The sequence below is a fragment of the Strigops habroptila genome, chromosome 7 (genome assembly GCF_004027225.2).
Source record: "Strigops habroptila isolate Jane chromosome 7, bStrHab1.2.pri, whole genome shotgun sequence".
NCBI lineage: Eukaryota > Metazoa > Chordata > Aves > Psittaciformes > Psittacidae > Strigops > Strigops habroptila.
Window position 1 is genome coordinate 37,524,653 of NC_044283.2, and position 19,869 is coordinate 37,544,521.

The 19,869-nt window shown below is 36.4% G+C and overlaps 1 protein-coding gene across 1 annotated transcript in view; it reads left to right on the forward strand.

Annotated features, from left to right (window-relative positions):
* Positions 1 to 746: 746 nt before the first annotated feature.
* Positions 747 to 19,869, forward strand: part of GPM6A (glycoprotein M6A) — a 115,934-nt gene continuing 96,811 nt past the window's right edge. The window contains exon 1 of the mRNA XM_030491524.1: positions 747 to 1,348. Coding sequence (XP_030347384.1) covers positions 1,312 to 1,348 — 37 coding nt within the window. The 5' untranslated portion in view covers positions 747 to 1,311. The remainder of the gene's footprint in view (positions 1,349 to 19,869) is intronic.

A 19,869-nucleotide genomic window follows, 5' to 3' on the forward strand; every position in this document is an offset into this window, starting at 1 on the left:
ACGGATTTTCTGCCATAGAAGGTTTTGGGGAGGGGGTAAGCTTTAGTCAGTTTTTTCCTAGAAGGATGAGAAGTGAAAACTGTAAAGAAAAATTGGACTTGTGTTCTAATTGCAGTCTTGGTGAAATAATGAAAGTCTTAGAAGGATGTTACATTACTCTGTAGACTTAGGTACAAAAATGCTATTTATTGCTAGACTGCAGCTTCCAATTTGCATTCCAAATCAGACTGCAGAGCTCCCCAAGTTAGCAGGTGCCCTCAGAGTGTATTTAACCTATGCTTTTCCTGAATAGATTCATAACAGTGTGTTTATATGTGCTTCCTCACATACATACCCACATTGGGTGCTTCAACTTTTTAAGAAGGTCCAGGTGTTTTAATAGGGATTTGAAGTGTACAGCTAATTTTGTATACTAGCAATCAGGAAAATAATGGATGCAAGTACTGTTTTAAATCTCTGAACTGCCCCTAAATTCCTGTTACTGTGACACTGACAGATAATGTGTAGGGTGCATATAATTTGCAGCGGTTAGTGGTATGCATTAGATTGTGCTTGTATGTACGTATAAACACAGTTGCATACAAAATGGTAGTTATAAAGATGTTTGCTAGAATATTATAAGGTAATAGTATATATTTGGTTTTAGTTCCAGATGATACAGATATATAAGAAGGAGGGAAATGAAGAGTCATATTATTCTTAAATGTGCTGATACAGGAGGAGGAGCGGAGAGGGGGGAGTGTGGGTGGGTGAGAGAGAGAGAGGGAGTGAAGTAATACAGCATAAAGAACCCACAGGGATCTGGGCTTTCCCACTTCAGTAGCAAATAGGGGGAATTATGGGTTGGTGGTCTGCTTCCCGTTAGGAGGATACCCCTCTGTCTGTTTTCAGACCATCCTGTTTCCAATTTAAAACACAGATTTCAATACAAACCTCAATTTCTTTTCTCCATTTTATATGCCAAGTGAGGCTTATGAATGGGTGTCGCTGCCATAAAGGCTTAGACCAAATTTCCCCCCAAAATTCACGGGCTGTTCATTTGAATACCTGCTTACAGTGGTACACAATGGGCAGCTTTGAGAAGAAAAATTGATAATCTTCACGGAAGACTAATTTGAATGAAATTACACTTGACAGCCTGTCTCCAAGCAAACAAGGAGAGTGAGGGAGCCTTAGCTAATCTCTGAGGACTTGCCTAAGCCTCTGCTGTTGGAGCTTCCCAGGGAAAAAAAAAAATCCACACTTTTTCCTACATCTGACTGAAGCTTTTGATTAATTCTCTGTAGCTGTTTCTAGCAAAGAAAGGTAGCCATGGAAGAGAATATGGAAGAGGGACAAACACAGAAAGGTATTGTGCTAAAATTTCTTTATCTTTGCAAGAAGATGATTATTTTGCAGTTCCTTATTTGCTTTTGCAGCATGATGTAAGGTTTGTGAATATCTTTGTGGCAGATGGGGAAAGATTTCTTTCTTTATTCTTTTCTATTTTTTCATACCGTTTACTTCATTTGTCTCTCTGCAATAGCACCTAGCATTAATATGGTGACTGGTATCTGATATCTAGTATTAAACAATCTAAATAGTGAATTTTACATCTATGCTAATAATATTCACAGAATCACAGAAAGCATTTAATGCAGCCTGCTTCCCAGACCAGTCTTTGTTAACCTTCATTTATTTCATGTTTTCACGCTTGTCTAGCTGGGTCAAGGAAGAATAGTGTGAACTATGAGAGAGCTACTCATACAATATTTGGAGCCAGTTGCAGTTGATATCTAACAATGTAACCAGTATTTACACCTTGAATGAAAGTCCAGACTGAACAAAGACATGGGGTGTATTTTGAATATATTTAGGCAGTACTGAAATTTCCCTCTGCCTTTTTTCCACTTCTGTTTTGTGATGTGTTGTAGCAGCCTTGCTATAGTTCTAATATTTGCATTGTACAGATTTGCATTTTGCTGAAATCCATTTTCCACGTTGCAGTTGAAATTGCTCTAGCAAGATGTACACAGCATGTTCGGAGCATTTCTGTTCCACTGTTTCTGGTCAAGTTGAAAATAGCTTAATGTTATTGGACCAGTTAACACTTAAAAGGGCAATTTAAAATTGTTACAGGCTGTTTATTAATTTGTGAATCTCTGAGAAACATAGAGGGCTTAGTCTTTTCACTTAAGTGTTATTCTATACAAGTGACATTACAGTAGTGAAAGGAACCAAGGTGGTTTGTTTTTTTTAATTTTAGTTCATTGCGAGCACAAAGGGTGAATAGTGAATATTTGCTACACTAAATCACATATACTTTTCATTTTTGCATTTATTTTTGATCTATTTCTATTTTTAAGGAGGATTTAGGATCTCACAAATTCATTTGATATAAATTTGCCTGTAAAGGCATATTTTTCTGCACTGATGCCATATTCTGTTTTTCTGCTCCCTGATCAATCTGTTTTCTATATGTAAATGTCATGCTTTCTCATTATAACTGACCCATTTAGACAGAATGCAGCTTTGGATTGTTTATGGTCTTTACTTGATATGAATGCACATTAGATAGTCATAAGAAGACTGAAGGAAGATATATGTGCCCCCTCTCTGTGTGGGGCATACTTATGTTTACAGATAAGTAGATTAGTATATGGTCGGTGATTTCAGCAGCTTCTCCGGATGAATTTTATTATTTGCAAATGGCAGAAAAAAGGGAAAGTACAAGGCAGTTCAGTGAGGTTTTATTTTATTTTTGTTTGTTTCTGAAGGTAAAATCGATACTCTTGTTGTATGGTTCAAATTATCTAGTGTGCCTTACATTTATAAATTGAAGACGTGTTTTTTTTAAAGTTTGAATGCATTTTTTCCCTCTTAAACTGGGTGAATTGAACTGTTTGACCACTGAATCAAAATACTTCCATTGTTATTGAATGGTATTGCCTGAAGAAAGAGTGTGAAATTCAAAATCCCTGAATTCTTATTAAAGACAAAGAAAAGCAGAGAAAAAAAGTGAACAGTTCTGTATATTAAAAGAACATGTTGTTATTGATAAACTGTATCATCATTGTTCATATGATAAACATTTGAATGACCAATAGCCACTCAAAATGGTGTGATTAATAGTGTGATTACAACAGCTAACATTAGTTATCCCCCCCCCCCGTTTACAATGCCATGTGTTCAGCCTTTTTTCCTTTTAGTGGTACCCAGCTGTCACCACAGACAGTGAAAGGAGAATGTTAAGAGCTCACAAATTATGTGTATTTTTCCTTATTGGTGTGGAAAGGGATGCTGCTTAGTTGCTGTGACCATACCTGACAACTGGTCATGTCAATATGTCATGTTCCCACTTTAGATTATGACAACTTTAAAAATATGTTTAGAGTTTGAATAAAATTATTCACATTTAAGGAAGAAAATTAAAAATATTTTAATTTTTGAATTTTTGGGGTGCTTGAATACAGTTTTTGGAATTATAGTGAAGTATAGAGATGATTATGAAATCACGGATCTTTTCAAGGTTTGCACTTTGCACTTGAAAAATATTGACTGTTATTAGTATGACTTCATACTTATTTTTTGTAGTTTTTGGGGATTTTTTGCTTTCATTTAACATGATCTGAACATTATGTGTTTGCTTGATATGCATAGTATAGTTTCAGGTCATCAGGACTAGTTTTTCTAACTGTAGTGTCCCAGCAAGTTTAGTTGTAATTCATATATTCCAATTTTTGTCCTCCTGTCATTTTGAGTGGAACTGTTTCTTTTTCCTCTGCTTTCTACAAAATCAATGGGAGTATAAATTGTCACTGCTTATCAGCTCCTATGCTCTTCACAGCAGATGCTTTGAACCTCCCACTGAACAGCATTACGTCTTCCTAGCAGCCATGATGGAAGTGAATAGTTTCATATTGATGCATTTCATAAATACCGCAAAGATAACTCTAATAAGAGGCTTGCAGATTTGGAAATCCTGTTATTTTAGAGAATTTTATGCAGTAAGATATTGATAAATGCAAACATAATTCCTACGATAGTGGTTCCAAATAATGACCTTCTGCCTTACACAATCTCTGTACAGTCTAGTATTTAACACTTACAATTTGTTAATGGCTGTATCTTGGAAAATCATCAGCAGGGAAATATATTACATCTGTTTCTTGAAAATAATGATTTACTAGAAACTGTATCATTTGTGGTAATGATTGAGAAACAGAAATGGACATTTCACTCCCCTCCCCCTTTTCTTTCTATTGGCCTTGGAAATTGTCATTTCTTCTTAGGATCAGTACCCTTAATATGGTAAACTGAGATAATGCTGCTGTCCGGCAGTTTTCATATATAAAGCTGTAAAAATTTTAACCAAGAATAAATCATATTCATTAATTTTCTGTGTTAAAGTATTAGAAGACTTGTCGTCTGTCGTCTGTCCCCCATCCTCCCCCTTTTTATTTTTTCCTTGATACCACATTACCTTTACTTGCAAGCCAGTACAGGTTGGGGAGGAGATTTCAAAGGTATTTGCTACACAGCTGACTGTAGCTGTCCAAGAACTGAAAGTGTGTAGAAAGTCTGGCTGAAATGTAAGCTATGTGTGAATACTAGAATATATTGTAATAAAGTAAAAATTCGTAACATCCTAGAAATATCAACTTGTTCACAATTTCCATACCGACATTATGTTACATGCCTAGAACTTTAACATACTAAGAGCTTTGATTGCGAATTTGCTGTCTAGAAAACCAAGGATAACTGAAGCCTGTAATCTATTTGACTGGTTTATCTTTCAAAAAATTATCAGCTCCACTTATAAGAAGAAGTTTCACTGATGTCTTTAGGGATGCATACTAATTTTGAAAACCTCATGTATAAATTTGCACGTGTCAGTGGTTGGTCTCAGCTGCCAGTATTTGAAAGACAATGGTCAAACTGTTTGCTTTGCTATGTGGAGAAAGGTATCAGTGCAGTTCCTGCAGAACAGGTCTGCCCTCTGAGAAAGCACTAAGATTGTAATGATGTCCTCAACCCCAGTCCTTCGCTCCAATAGAAAGCTTCTCAGAGGGCAGGCAATGTAATTTTTTTGCATTGTGTGAGACTTGGTGCAGTGGAGTTTAGGATTATTCATTCTCACTACATATCTATTTCAGAAAAAAGAAACATTCTGTAGCACAGCAAGACATAGCATTTACACTAAATTTAAGATAAATGTGTGGGTTTATGGTTCATCCATAACTTCATTTTATGTTTTGAATTCCTTTATGAAATAAACTCATTGGAGTGGATGGAGCATCTGTGTTTGCACAGGAGCAAACATGAGGAAGAGCTAAATTTTCCAAAGCTCTCTTGGCTGTAGTAATCCTAACAAACAAAGATAAGGTTCCACTGGTAGGATAGCAAAAAAAAAAAAAAATTATTGTGAAATGAAAATGTTGACTACTAGAAAATAAATAATGAGTGTGTATTTGATCTGCATTAATGATTTAAGTGGTTCTGTGGCCTATTATCAAAGCTTTTTGTTTGTTCCACAGCATGCAAGCAAGGGAGAACTTTAAGCAGAGTTTTAGAAGAAATTCAGAAGAAGTCTATGATGCTACTAGTATTACATACACGGAGCCTCTGCTTGAATTGTTTTCTCTTCTGTCAGTGCTTTTTGGAAAATGGCAGACTGAGTTAGTAGGGTACTATAAACTAGATGAAAAGGAAGATTTTTATTTTATATTAAGAAATAAACCAACGGCCAACAGTCAAAGCACTGCTGGCATCCTTTGCAAGTTAGTCTTCTAAATCTTTTTATTTAACTCTAAAAGAGAACAGTTGTCCAATTTCTTATTTGACTATTGTTAGAAAGTCGGTTAAAATAAAAATGAGCAAATCTTTATATTTTGGACTTTCTTGGGTGACTATACTTGTAAACAAAGAGTTATTTTCTTGTTTAATGTAAATGCCATGTTAATTGTAAGTCATGCTTGCATCTTCAGTTAAGTTCTTCTTACATTGTCAGTACTCTGTCTAGCCTTATAGGACCTCTGAGCTACAATCAGTTTGGTGAGTAATTTGGAAACAGTTTTTAAATTTGGCCTTATAGGTAGGAAGTAGCAAACATTTGGTGGCTGATGTTCTTCATACAAAATCTGGATTTGCAACATTTGATTCTTAAAGAAAACATAGCAGTCAGAGGTCAATCTCTGTTTCCTTTGGAAACATATTTTCAACTCTACACTTAGTTCCCAAGCTTGTGTTCAGGTTGGATTTTTACAGGTTCCTTCAGAGTGGAATGCTCTTAACTTTCATCATGTTTATTGTTGCCTGTTCTCAAAAGTGTGTGTGTAGTAAGGGTGTCATATAAAATACTCACTTGACAACCACAAAGTGACTAACAGTAAATAATTTTTCTTCTTGATCAATGTTAAATATGGAAGTAAATTTTAGCATCTGGCAAAATATCTTACTATATTTCCTGCTTAATGCTGCTCAGTAGTAAATCAATAAGGTTTATTAAAGAAAAATGCAATAGCATTAAATATAAAATTGAAGTTAATTGTTCTAATATTGTAAGAGTTATTCTCCTATATGTAGTAACTTTAGGCTACCTTATTTAATATTCTTATATTAGAAGCAGTGAGTTCCAGAGCTGTAATTTGAACATATGTTATTATTCAATACATTAGGCTTTTAATCACAGATGATGATGTAAATAAATTCAGTCTTTCTTGCTTATTTAATCTTGAACATTGAAATGTCTCTGGGAATAGTAGAGAACTTTGTATTTCTTACAGGCTTAATATCATACTAGTCAGAGGCATGAAAATCCAGCATTAGTAGGACCTAATTATACTTTTATATACATTCTCACAGGGTAAAAAGTATTCTAGCTGCCCTAAGGCAGATGGAATCCTCAATTCAATGTGTGAGAATTTAAGTCTTCATGGTGTATTTGACACTTGTACATCAATTTCATAAATAAACTATTTTAGAAATAAGATATTTACTAAATAAGAGATGCAAATGCTTAGAAAAAAGTGTTGAAAAAAATACTGTATCAAGACAACAATATAAATTTATAAAAAGCTTTTCCTACATAAAGGCTCACTTTAGGGGGAAAAGGAGTGTGTTGCAGTTTCTAATTACTCTGAAGAAAAAAGCATTTGGTAATAACAAAACAATACTGCAGATATAGCAAAAATAAATTTGATTCAGCTTAGTGCTAAGGTTCCTTTTGAAGAAGGATTAAGGGATTGATTAATATCTAAAAATATAATAATTTTATATTGTGAATATGCATTCATTTTTGCTAAGCACCTTAAACAATTTTGTCAATGCAATTTTTAACTTGTTTGAATTGCCTGCCATTGCACTAAAATTGAAGATGGAAGAATGGATGGAATGCTGCTGGCCTCATATAACAACATTTGCTATCTTGAAACAATAGTTTTGAACTAGTAATTTTCCCTATACAAATAGATGAGAAAATGTTCTTTCCTCCTGATAGTTCTATATGGAGAATTAAGTAGAATATAAACAAATAAACAAACAAACAAACAAATAAATAAATAAATCCCAAACAAACCAAAACACATTTTTGGGCTGTTCTGCTTCAGATTGTAGACACTGTGTATGATTTTGTAAAACCATAAAGCACATAATCACCTGATGGCCGTTGAAAATCTGCATGTAAAAGAGGCAAAGGTCTAAGATTGATCTTGTATAAAATATTTTTTCGGTTAATATTCAATTGACAAATCTCTTTGAGCAGAATTTTCAGCCAATTCATGCAACTAAAATACATAATTACTGCTGATATCTTATGACATGACTGATTCCTGAGACAGGCCAGCAAGTCCCATATTGATGCTTTGTCACATTTCTTTTGCTTGGGATGGGGCAGGGAACCACAGACTTCAGCTCCAGCGTAGAAGGAGTGTGAAATAAGTCTTGTCATTTTCTCAGCTGCAGAGAGATCAAACTCAGAGCATCAAAGTTGTGAGAGTCAAAGATAAACATCAAATAGGGATTAACTATCAGAACTGTGAGTTTTTGTACACATATGTTCTCAGGCCTTATGAAGCAAGGGCACTGACACAAAAAATGGCTTAAGTATTCTGTTAGCTTGTCCATGCCAACTCGTACTACAGTACACTAGTCTCAAGAAGGCTAATTTTTCTCTCTTCTCCCCGTCCCCCTAATATTTTTATCTCCTTCTTACTAGTCGTCATGTAGGACTTCAGTAGTCCTTCCAAAATTTATATTACAACCATCTGGAATAGCATTGTTCCAAATAACACTTGCTAAAATATCACCAACTACTACTAAGCACAAGGATTACTCTTCTCTTTACATTTAAAATATCCCTGATAGTGGACACTTGGACACTTACTTTCTGAATAATTTTTGTTTGTTTCACATATTGAAAGATTTTTTTTCTCAAGTAATGACACCAATATAACTGTACAGCAAATAGATATAGCAATAAATTTAGTATTGATTTAAAAGAAAAATCTGTCTTTTTAATATGGTGTGAGGAAGCAGTGCATTTGCTGCAGTTCTTGTATAAAACTAGATTTCAGCAAAAGGTGATATTTGCTGCCCATTTGACATATAAGCTTTGCAGGCAGGTGCTACTGAAAATAAAGTTCAAGTTAAATATAGTATTTGGAGTTCCAGTGAGGACTCTTTGCCTGTCAATATTTTCCCCTTTGTACCCCAAGTGTGTGTTTTGTAAAACGTAGCTCATTGCGACTGCTGTCCAGATTTTCAGTTTTCTGTGGAAGCACTTTTTTTGGCACCTGGAAGGCATGCAAATAAAATTCTGCAATATTTTAAAATTTCTTCTGTAATATAAGATTACAAGTGCTGCGCATTTATTAATTAAGTCATAACTGATCACATCCTGCTTCTCAAACTGGAGCAGGATTGTTTCATATAGGTAAAATTGGACATTAAGGAGGAATTTGAAGAGAGTATAGAAGCATAGTGAAGTGATTAAGCATGGATTGCTTTGCATTAAGTCACAGTGGGGAAAAAAGTAGAGACGATTGTGTTTATAGAGGTTGAAGAGAGGCAATATGGTAAAAAGATGATAAGAATAAGCACTATAATTTGAAACACATTTGGCAGTGTTCAGAAGTTTGAAATTGATATGGAAATAGAGGAAGGCAGTATTGTAGTTAAAAGAATAAGAGATATTAAAATTTGGTCTTTCAGAGAAGATCTATAGAGGGCCTTGATGGAAATTTTAGGAGTTTCTTAAAACATAAAATGTGTTTCAAGGTAGAATGTTTTTAAATTGCTTCCAAATCTTTACATTTTAGTCTTTCAAGGAAAAAAAAAAAAAAATCTCTTATGGTGTTGATATAATCATACAAATTTCAATAACTTTAAACTTAAAAAAAAACCCCAAGCAACACATGTGTAATCTGGACAGAGTAGTACTGGATTGATATTTGGAGCTTAATGTTAGTAAATAAACATTTGAGAAGCTTTACAGGAAAAGTTATTAGAAGCATAAATTCAGATTACCTTTTTGAAATAGTGAACATGTAAGTTAAACACATTTTTTTCCCCCAAGTAAAGCAACAACCATTCTATGTTCATGGCTACTGTGGTAATATTGTAATATTACTATGGGAATATTATAACTGTGGTAATTTTCTAACTATTTTGAAGTTATGAATAGATGCGAGAAAGAGGGAGAACAAGTCTGGTTTTATCTTCAATTAATGAAAGATAAGAAAGATTCTCTTGGAAAATTAAAGTATATCACTTCATGTTCATGGAAAAGAGTTATCATGGTTGACCTGTTGGCCTAGTTTCTCTGGTGAAGGAAGCTGGTACTGTGTACTCTTGCCTAGCAAGGTGATGTAGCCAGTGTGGGAGGCTCTGCAGTGTAGTGGCACCCTCTACTACTGCTGAATCAGCTTAGCTTTCTTCATGTAAGTCACCAAAGCCTGCCACCCCCTGATTTCCCACCAGATCTCTTACTCTATTAAACTGTGTGCAATAGTAAGCAGCTGGCATAATTTTGAATCAGTTTAAAAGCCTTCAGAAAACAACTATGGAAAGAGCTTGGGGTGTCTCTTTGCAGCTCTCAAGTGAGGACACATTCATCCATAGCAAGAGTTTAGGATGGTATATTTTTATATAGGAGTAGATCCTGAGCTTTTGGTGTCATGGTTTTGGTTGGTATCTCAGGGGTAGATGAAGAAACCCATCCAAGCTGGGCACTCATCTCTACACTTGGATGGCACAGAGGTCTGATCCTTGCCTCTCCAGAAGAAAGCCATCATGCTTTACTTCCATCTTCCAAACTGTTTGTGCCCCATCTCTTACTCTTCTATTACACATCTCACCTCAAACAACCCTCAACCTTTCAAAACCTTCTGCTCTGATGAAGTGCAAGTTACTAGTAGTAGTAGTACCTTGAATGCTTTGGGACTTGCAGGCTAGAATCTGTATGCAGAAGTTGATGCTGTGCTAAGTTTTTCTACTATGACAAGAGGAATCTGGACTGTGATGAACAAAATACGGTGCAGGTGCCAAGAGCGAACTCTCCAAGTCTGCTCTAGAGGTGGAAGGCATGTCAAAGTTAGCACTGCTGCTAGTTCCTTTGTTCCTGTTCTATCAGTAAATAAATCCTGCATCTTAAAACTGTTCTTTAACTTTTCACATTAGTAAACAGTTGCAGTTTGGGTGGTTTTCTTTCTGATATGTTTTGAGGAGAAAAAAAATAAATGTCCACACTCTAGATATGGTGGCATATAAAGCCCCAAAGAAACTTGCAGACAGTCTCTTTGTTACTCTTATATTTTGGGTTTTACCTGGTCATGGCCTTGGTCTTTTAGGAGAAACAAAGGCATACATTTTGACCCATAAGGCCAAAAAGACTGCACTTGCTTCATGTCTCTCTTGTACCGGGGAGCCCAGAACAGGCACAGTATTTCTAGTGAGGCCTCACCAGGGCTGAGTAGAGAGGGACCTCTCTTGACCTGCTGGCAATGCTCTTCCTAAAACAGCCCAGGATACCATTTTTCTTGGCCAAAAGGGTACATTGTTAGTTCGTGGACAACTTTTATTGTTCATCAGGACTCTCAGGTCCTTCGCAGAGCTACTTTCCAGCATGTCAGCCCTCAGCCTGTACTGGTGCCTGAGGCTGTTCCTCTCCAGGTGCAGGACCCTGCACTTGACTTTGTTGAATTTCAAAAGGTTTCTCTCTGCTCATCTCTCCAGCCTGTCGAGATCCTTCTTTCCAACTATGTTTTTCTGCATCATTTATTTACCATGCTCATGGCATAATTTGCAGGCTGGATCTGATCCCTGGGATGCTTACATATGATATGCTCTCTTCAACGGAGAAGGAGGAGGGTAACAACTGAGCAGAAGGTGCTGCTGCCACTTGAAGCAGACAAATGCCCCAGCTGAGCACAATGTTATACAGGTCAGGTAGCTGCATTAGAAGAAAGGGGATTTAGTAACTGCTACTGGGTGCAGTGAGCCCAAATTCAACCTCTCTGGCTGTTGGATTAGTCCATTGTGAAAAACCTTAATTGAGCAGATGTCTATGATGAGATTTTATTTTTACTGACAATAATGGCGGTAAAACCAATAACATTTTGAATTCTGCATATGGCACAAAAGAGCGTATAAACTTTCAAAGTATATTGTTTTTCCTAAAGGTTGTATACCAGTACATGAACTTATGGGGGTTATAGGTTGCTAGGTCATTGTAAATAGTAACTCAATATGCATAACTGAGGATGAAAGTAAATGTCTGAAATTGCCTTGAGAAAGGAACCATTGACTACTGGCCACTGTGTTGTTCATAAGCGTATTCAATTATATTATTGAATGTTGTAGTATTGATTTTTAAACTGAGTAGCTTCAGCATGAAACGCTTCCCACTTAATATGGTTTGCCTTTGTTCATGACTTGTTGATAAATCACTCCTATATAGAAAAGGAACCTACATGTGCAGCTGAATGACACAAATAGAATCATAGAATCATAGAATTGTAAGGGTTGGAAAGGACCTTAAGATCATCTAGTTCCAACCCCCCTGCCATGGGCAGGGACACCTTGCCCTAAACCACGTGGCTCAAGGCTCTGTCCAACCTGGCCTTGAACACCGCCAGGGATGGAGCATCCACAACCTCCCTGGGCAACCCATTCCAGTGCTTCACCATCCTCACTGTAAAGAACTTCTTCCTTATATCTAATCTAAACTTCCTCTGTTTAAGTTTGAACCCATTACCCCTTGTCCTACCACTACAGTCCCTAAGGAAGAGTCCCTCCCCAGCATCCTTGTAGACCCCCTTCAGATACTGGAAGGCTGCTATGAGGTCACCACGCAGCCTTCTCTTCTCCAGGCTGAACAGCCCCAACTCTCTCAGCCTGTCTTCATATGGGAGGTGCTCCAGCCCACTTATCATCCTCGTGGCCCTCCTCTGGACTCGCTCCAACAGCTCCATGTCCTTTTTATGTTGAGGACACCAGAACTGTACGCAGTACTCCAAGTGGGGTCTCACAAGAGCAGAGTAGAGGGGCAGGATCACCTCCTTCGATCTGCTGGTCACGCTTCTTTTGATGCAGCCCAGGATGCGGTTGGCTTTCTGGGCTGCAAGCGCACACTGCCGGCTCATGTTAAGCTTCTCGTCAACCAACACCCCCAAGTCCTTTTCTGCAGGGCTGCTCTGAATCTCTTCTCTGCCCAGCCTGTAGCAGTGCCTGGGGTTGCCCCGACCCAGGTGATTTACTTTCTAATGAAATAGTCTGAGTTTGTTAGCTGTATAAAACGCTTTTCCTATTTTTTGCAATCCTTTAACATAGCAGTACAATTGTCTTCAGAGACTTTCTCAGCCTTCTAATTTGTAACTGAGAGGTTGACCACTACTTCTGATCAACATATACTTTTAACATTATAAATAGGCATAATCATGCTTTCCCCCTTGCCTTTCCTCTTAGTACTAGGTTGCAGTTCCACATGAACATCTGCAGATTCTCTTTGTGGTTCTCATGCTCTTCAAAAACATCTTATTGCCATGTTAGTTAACTAGATGGCTGAACAAGATCAAAACTAAACAGCACCTTGTTTTCCAAGTGTTCATAATTAGCTTGAGATCTACTTCTCTGAGCTATAAAACTTTTCTTCTGTTTAGTCTTAACTATGTTAGCTACATAATACTTCTGTTTTGCTGGAAAATTCACAGTCCTAGTAAAGTAAGGACCACTCTCATCCACACCATCCACCAATGCTGTAGAAATGAGCAGGATTTGCTTGTAAATACATATATTGCCCTTGATTTTAGGGTAATATAATGCTTCAAAACTGTGCATGTGTGTAACTTCAGAATCTGGAAAATCAGTTACCAAGGCTCTGATCCTGCAAAGACTTACAACATCTTTGATGTTGTGCACTGTGGTTTTATACCAATTGATTTTATACCATTGGTTTTATACCAATTATTCACATAAGCAAAAAGGAAGCACGTGCACATTTTTTAAGGTTAAGACCTAACAATGCCATAGAGTAATATGCATGTAGCTGTCAGGTTTTGGCAGAAAATCTGTGAGAGGATGTGATGATGCAATTTAATAGGATCTGAAAGGAGACTGGAAGGAAAGTTGAATGGAGGGTTTCTTTAATCAGCTGTTTTGTTTGTTTGTTTGTTTTGAGGGTTTTGTTGTTTGTTTGGTTTTGGGTTTTTTTGATTGGTTTTGTTTTGTTTTGTTTTGCATGGTATTACAGTAGATTAATATGCTTTCAGGTATCCTGTGGCTGTTCGCAGGTTCCAAGAAATTATTCTTTTCTAGGTGTTTTAATTTTTAAGAGTTTTGGTTTGTATTGTTCCTTCGAATTACTAGAATTTGGATTCACTCTTGGGCAGGGTATACTGGACCTTCTAGGGGTACTGAAATATTTTGCTAGTGTGTCTTTTTCACACACTTTAGCCAAGCTGATCATCAAATTTGCTGTGCAGATGGAATTTTCCCCAAGGCAGGCTACTAGTGACCTTCTTGTTACCTTTTCTCTGCAACATGGTCATGGTCTGCTTTCTAAGATTCTCTGGGAGTTTAATTTTGTTAAATTTGTGCTGCTAGTGCAAGGGCTGACACTGGAGTTATCCTTCTCGTTGTCCTCTTGTAATGAACTATAGGTGAGACTTTTGGTCTTATCATGCAGGTCTGAAGCAGTGTGTCAGTTAGTTGCCTGTGTTTTGTGGGATGGAGTGGAGTAGATATTTGATAAATCTTTCTGAAGTGGGGGGTCTATTACAAGGCTTTCTGTTAGTACAAGGTTCTGGGCTCTGACAGTGTCTAGTGTGAACATAGAAAATGGGTGTTTGTTTCTGAGATTTTTGTCATATAAACTGTGCTGTTTAAAATCCTAATGGGAAAAAAGATACTGTTGTCAGCTATGTGTAGAGTTGGCAGGAGTATCTTCTAGTTTTATAATACCATTCTATTATACAGATAAACTTAACCAAAAAAAGGTGGTTATCACTGTGACTATCCGAAGAGTTTGGTAAGAAATGTATACTACAAAAACATCCATGGCATGTGGCACAAAGGCCATAAAATAAAAAGTACATTTATTTCAGCTGTTCAACAGCATATGGAGTCTACTGTTTCTCAAAGACATCATCTTTCAGAATTATTCTAGATTTATGAACACTGTTCACTAGTGAAAACACTGGAGTAACTGTAACCTAGCAGTCAGTAGGTCTTTTAGGTCAGCTGTGTTTATGGTAATGGCTCAGAGAAGATATTTTTTCACCCCTCCCCATCTGGTACAGTCATCAAATATTTAAGATGTAAGGGAACCTCTTATGGACATCTGGGGTCTTTTATCGGCTTTATGGATGTGTTTGCACATGGGGGACTTTTAATGTTAATATTTTCTTCATTTTGATCTGTTACACATATCCATACCATCTGTATTGTCTGTGCTTCCAGCAGATACCCTCCATTATTACCTGTCTCATCCCCTTCTGGAAGATGAAATCATGGACATTATTGCATATTTATTGACAGCCTTAACTTCTAAAACCTGGTTCAAGCTCTTCTCCCTTTCTTGAATACCATTGGAATATGCAGGTTTCAAGACTTAAACATGCCCATAGCTAGGGGTGGGTGTATTTTGTGAATGTTATACACAACCAGAGCTGAGATACACTTTTGTATGCTGATAGAAGAGTACAGTTGTGTCCATGCCAGGGGAGTTACCTTCTAATGCACAGTTACTCCTACTAGTCTGTCTTGATTTCTTTCTCATATTGTTTTATTTTTATTATTATCTTTTAATGGAGACTGTACTAGATTTGATGCAGCTGCAATTGCTAAATCTTGTGATATCCTCTGGGATCTTGCTTTTCTCCTTTGGTGGTTCATTCTCTCATAAATCCTGATCTTTTTTTTGAGTGCATACAAGCTCTGTACCTCAAGCTGGAAGATGAACTGTCTACTACTAGAAGTCTGAAAGTACCACTACTCAGGAATCGCTGATCTGTAATCATTCCTCTGACATCCTGACAAGGCGGTAGACTTCAATGTTGCTACAGAATGTGGTTGTTTTATTTCTAAAGGGATAATTTTAGCAGGATTTTCATAGTCCTTCAGGGATAATGAATTACACAATGGCCCAGATGTAACAAGAAATATAAGAGTATCAGTTATTAAACTAAATTACTGCAGTCATTCTTACCGTCCTTAATCTGTAATGGTTTTTTTTCCATAATCTTGGTGTGATAAACTGGATAAATGAAAAGCTTCCCCACAGAAGCATGATTAGGAATAATTTGACCAGGGGTAGTAGTGGGTAATAGCACTGCAGAGTTTTTTCAGGTAGGCACAGTCATAAATTCTATAAGAAATCAAGCTCCTAAAGTACTAAAATATGGAATAATTGCATGGAATAAATGCAATGAAACAAATTTGCTCTTTGTGAGTGGGAACAGGGTAGAAACTTCCACAGCAATTCATTCACTAATGCCAGAATATGAAAAAAATTCGTATGTTTTTCATTTTAATTATGTTATGAAAAAAAGGGCTATTATTTGCATTTGCTTTATGCAATTGCTTTGACTGTTTTTATTCTCTGTCCATTATGACTCATTTTATGAAATTGTTTGTTTTTGCTTTGTTAAGAAATATTAAGGAAACACTAGCCTCATTTCTAAGTGTCTTTACGGTTGCTGGAATAGAATAGCGGTTGCTCTGTCAGTGTCACAGTGGTTTTTTTAATCTTTGAATTAATTTTCTTGGTTGCTAGGCAATTCTGCTTCATAGTTTTAATGGAAATGACTAATTCATGCTGCTCTCATTGCAGAATATGCAATCGTTTGCTTTAAAACTGAAACTAGGTTTCTCTATGACATAATGTTTGACAAGTATTTATGTTGGTGTACAATTTTATGCCTGTAGCTAACAAATACCCACATTTTTGTTATTCAGTCTTATGTTCCTTGTACATTCCAGCAAAACTACTGTAAATCTGAGATAGTCAATAGAGGTAGAATTGGGCTTTTATATGTATGTAGGGGATAACTTGCTGCTCTAATGTCTGATATTTTAGAAATTTTTAAAGGCATCTTATCAAGCTGGTTATGTAATATGTATCTGGAGCTTGTACCATTTAAGTCTTTATATCCTCAATGGCAATGGTGTAATAAGTGCTACGTATCTCAGTTACACAGCTTCCATCTGTATTCATCAGGTCATTATCAGCAGTGCAGGGAATTTAAAAAATAAGTATGAATATTCAAAGTAGTAACAAACATAACTCTTAACAGTCTGTAGTTCTGGAGCTGCTTTTCATACTGGAAAAATACAAAGACTTAGGACAGTTTCTTTAAACTTGAAAATATTATTTTCTTCTATTTTAATACTATGCTTATTTAAGGACAAATAGAGAAAAAACTTTAAAAGAAACTTCATAAATTCTTTAGTATCAAGATAGTGCAAACGCATAGGCCTCGTTTATTTTGTTGCTCTCAGCTATGCTTTCATTTCTTCTGAGCTATCAGCTAGTGAAATGCTGACTTTTGGCTTGTTATCTCCATTCCACTCTTATGTTTCCATGCTGGTGAACTGCATAGCTTGAAAATGAATGAAATCTATTCTGTTTCTCTGCAGAAGGAGAAAGCATCCTTTGGGTCAGAATGCCAATGACGTACCCTAGTAAGCTCTCTGCTCCTGACACTGGTTCAAGGTTAATCAGCTCAGCTTTAGCCCAGAGCATCATTCTGCATGCTTAATTGCTCTTTATTTTCCTTCTCCCCAGTTTATAGTAAACTTTTCTTCCTGATAGGGGCCACCTTTTTCATACAGTTAGTGCACTGAGGACCACAGCAGATTTGGTTTATCTGAATAACTTGTTGCAATCAAAAAGCTAAATGAGACCTTTTCACTCCTTGTAAATGAGAGGTAGAATATGCAGCCAAAATTCATAAGATTATATGCATTTTAGTGAGCTCTCCCAGCTCATCTTAATCTGTTCTACCAGTTAAAGAAAGCAGTACTGAGATGACAGTTTTCAGTTTGTGAAACTGGGTTATGAAACTCCTGCAACAGAAGCATAAAAATGTTCATGTGAGTGAAGCAAACCTGTGGGAGACATGAAATAATTTTTTTAATGAACATATGTCATACCTCTGGCTCTGTGAGGCAGTACACTTACTTAGATAAACTGATTGTCGATACAACTGCCGTTTTGTAATAACTTTACCAAATACCAACTATTGCCTTTCAACAGATAGGGTAAAAGCAACAAAACAAAGATCTCATCAAAGACCTTCCCAAGGTGGTTCCAGTAGCAAGCAGCTTCAGTAGGTACAAATGTTGGACCTTCATCCAATATATGAATTCTCAGTAAGAGTACACAGCTAAAAAAACCAAAATGTGTCACAGCAATAATTTACATCATGCTTGGTAATTCTAAGGAATGAAATTGTTGTGAAATAATGAAGGTATCAAAAGTTGTATTATCAGATTAAAAAACAGGCTCTTTTTTTTAGCCGGTAATTTATAAATTACTGGCTTAGAGATAATGTTTTGTGAAAATTATTAAGATATCATTTAAGATTCTGGACTGAGATACAAAATATCTGAAACTGATTATCTGTATCATTTACTCACTTTGTCTTGATTTTCTTCTGTGAAAAGCCATATAGGACATGCATAAGCTTTCATGTCTCCTATCCACGTTTATTGCTTTAGTAAGTTATAGTTTTTACATTTCTCTAATGAGAATCTCTTCATAACTGAGGCCTCTAGATACTAAGGAAAGATGAAGTATGCCAGGGAATACTTACTGATTTGTAAATAAGTAAATAAATAGAACAATGAATTGCAGCCAGTAAGTGTTCTTTGCTATTAAAGGTGGAATAAAAGATGATTGAAGTATCTTGTCTGTCCCCTTTTAGTTTCTAATCAAATATTTTATTTAAATGAGCAAAACTAAAGGAGTTGCAATCATTATGCATATGGCATATGTGTTGTTAAAATGAAGAGTGACAGACCTTTGATTTTCAGCAGTGACATAATCTAAGGCAGAATGCTGTGATATACATATGGTGGATGTCTGTGCAGTATGGCAAAGGAAGGAACAGTTCAGAAAGTTGTTAAATTCAAGCCCTTCAGAAGAACTGAATTTCTTAGTAATAATAGAACTGTGATATGAAAAGATCAGGACAGATATGATTCTACTGGGGATCACTGTCTCTTTTTATTCATTTTACAGAAGTGATACACAACAATGACAAATTGGCCTACGTTTGCTTGCTTGTTTGTTTAAAAGAAAAAAAAAGAAAAGGCTTTTTCTTCAGATGAATGGATGTTTTATTTTGGGAAGGTAACTGCAATGTTTTCAGCTAATGAAATGACAAAAAAATTTGTTCTGTCTTTGGCAGCAGAAGACATGGACTTTCTACTAACAGCAAATGATGGAATAGAACCCAAATACAAAGACAATTTCAGGCTGAGGCATAAATTGAGATCAGCAAACCTAACTCTTAATAGAAGTATTCTCAGAAGACTGTTCCTTAAATGTATCTGCCTTCCTTGAATACATTTGCAAATGTATTCACGCAAAGAGGGGCTCTTGGTATCTTCCCCACTGATGCATGAGATATGGTCCATCATGTCACACTGGTCCTAGTCTTACCTGGAACTGTAAGGACCACTGCAATGTAACTTATCTTAGTGGAAAGAATATACTGCGATGAGTTCTGCACATATAGCTAGATTTATTTCTGTTACTTAAGCTATTTTGTTTGAATCTTGTTTATAGATCTTTCACACTCTCTGCTGACAAGATGTATGCTTAGATTAATTTTTAAAATAAGCAACCTTCTTCATGCCCCTTACTTTGTTGCAAGTTTGAAGTCCTCTAAAATGGCAGCTCCTGAAATCATGTGATATGAATAAAATCTCAGTAGCTGAATTACAAAAGCAAAGTTTGGTCTTCATGATTTCAGTGAAAAAGTTATTTTTCAGATTACATATATAATGTGCTCTATCAGTAGAATATGGGTTATACGGAGGCTCTGACGGTGCTGGTGAGACTTTCAGCATGCATATGCCCTATCCTCATATTGCCTTGCATACTTCCAAATAACTTGAAATGCTGGGGGTGGGAGGGTGGGGGGGTAGTTTGTTTTGGTTTGTGCTGTGTTTGATTTTTATTTCTTCTTCTGTGGTAAAAAGAGTAGCCCTCAGCCTTCGGTATTTTAGTTTTTGTGTCAAAGAACATGATGTACTGGGCCTTTGCCTCTAATGTGAGAATAACAATGAAGAGTAGTTCTGCTTTCCTTGGGGTCAACAACAAATGTCAAGATTGTAATGACTGAAAGCAATGTCAACTATTAGAAACTTCCCTAGATATAAAAGTAA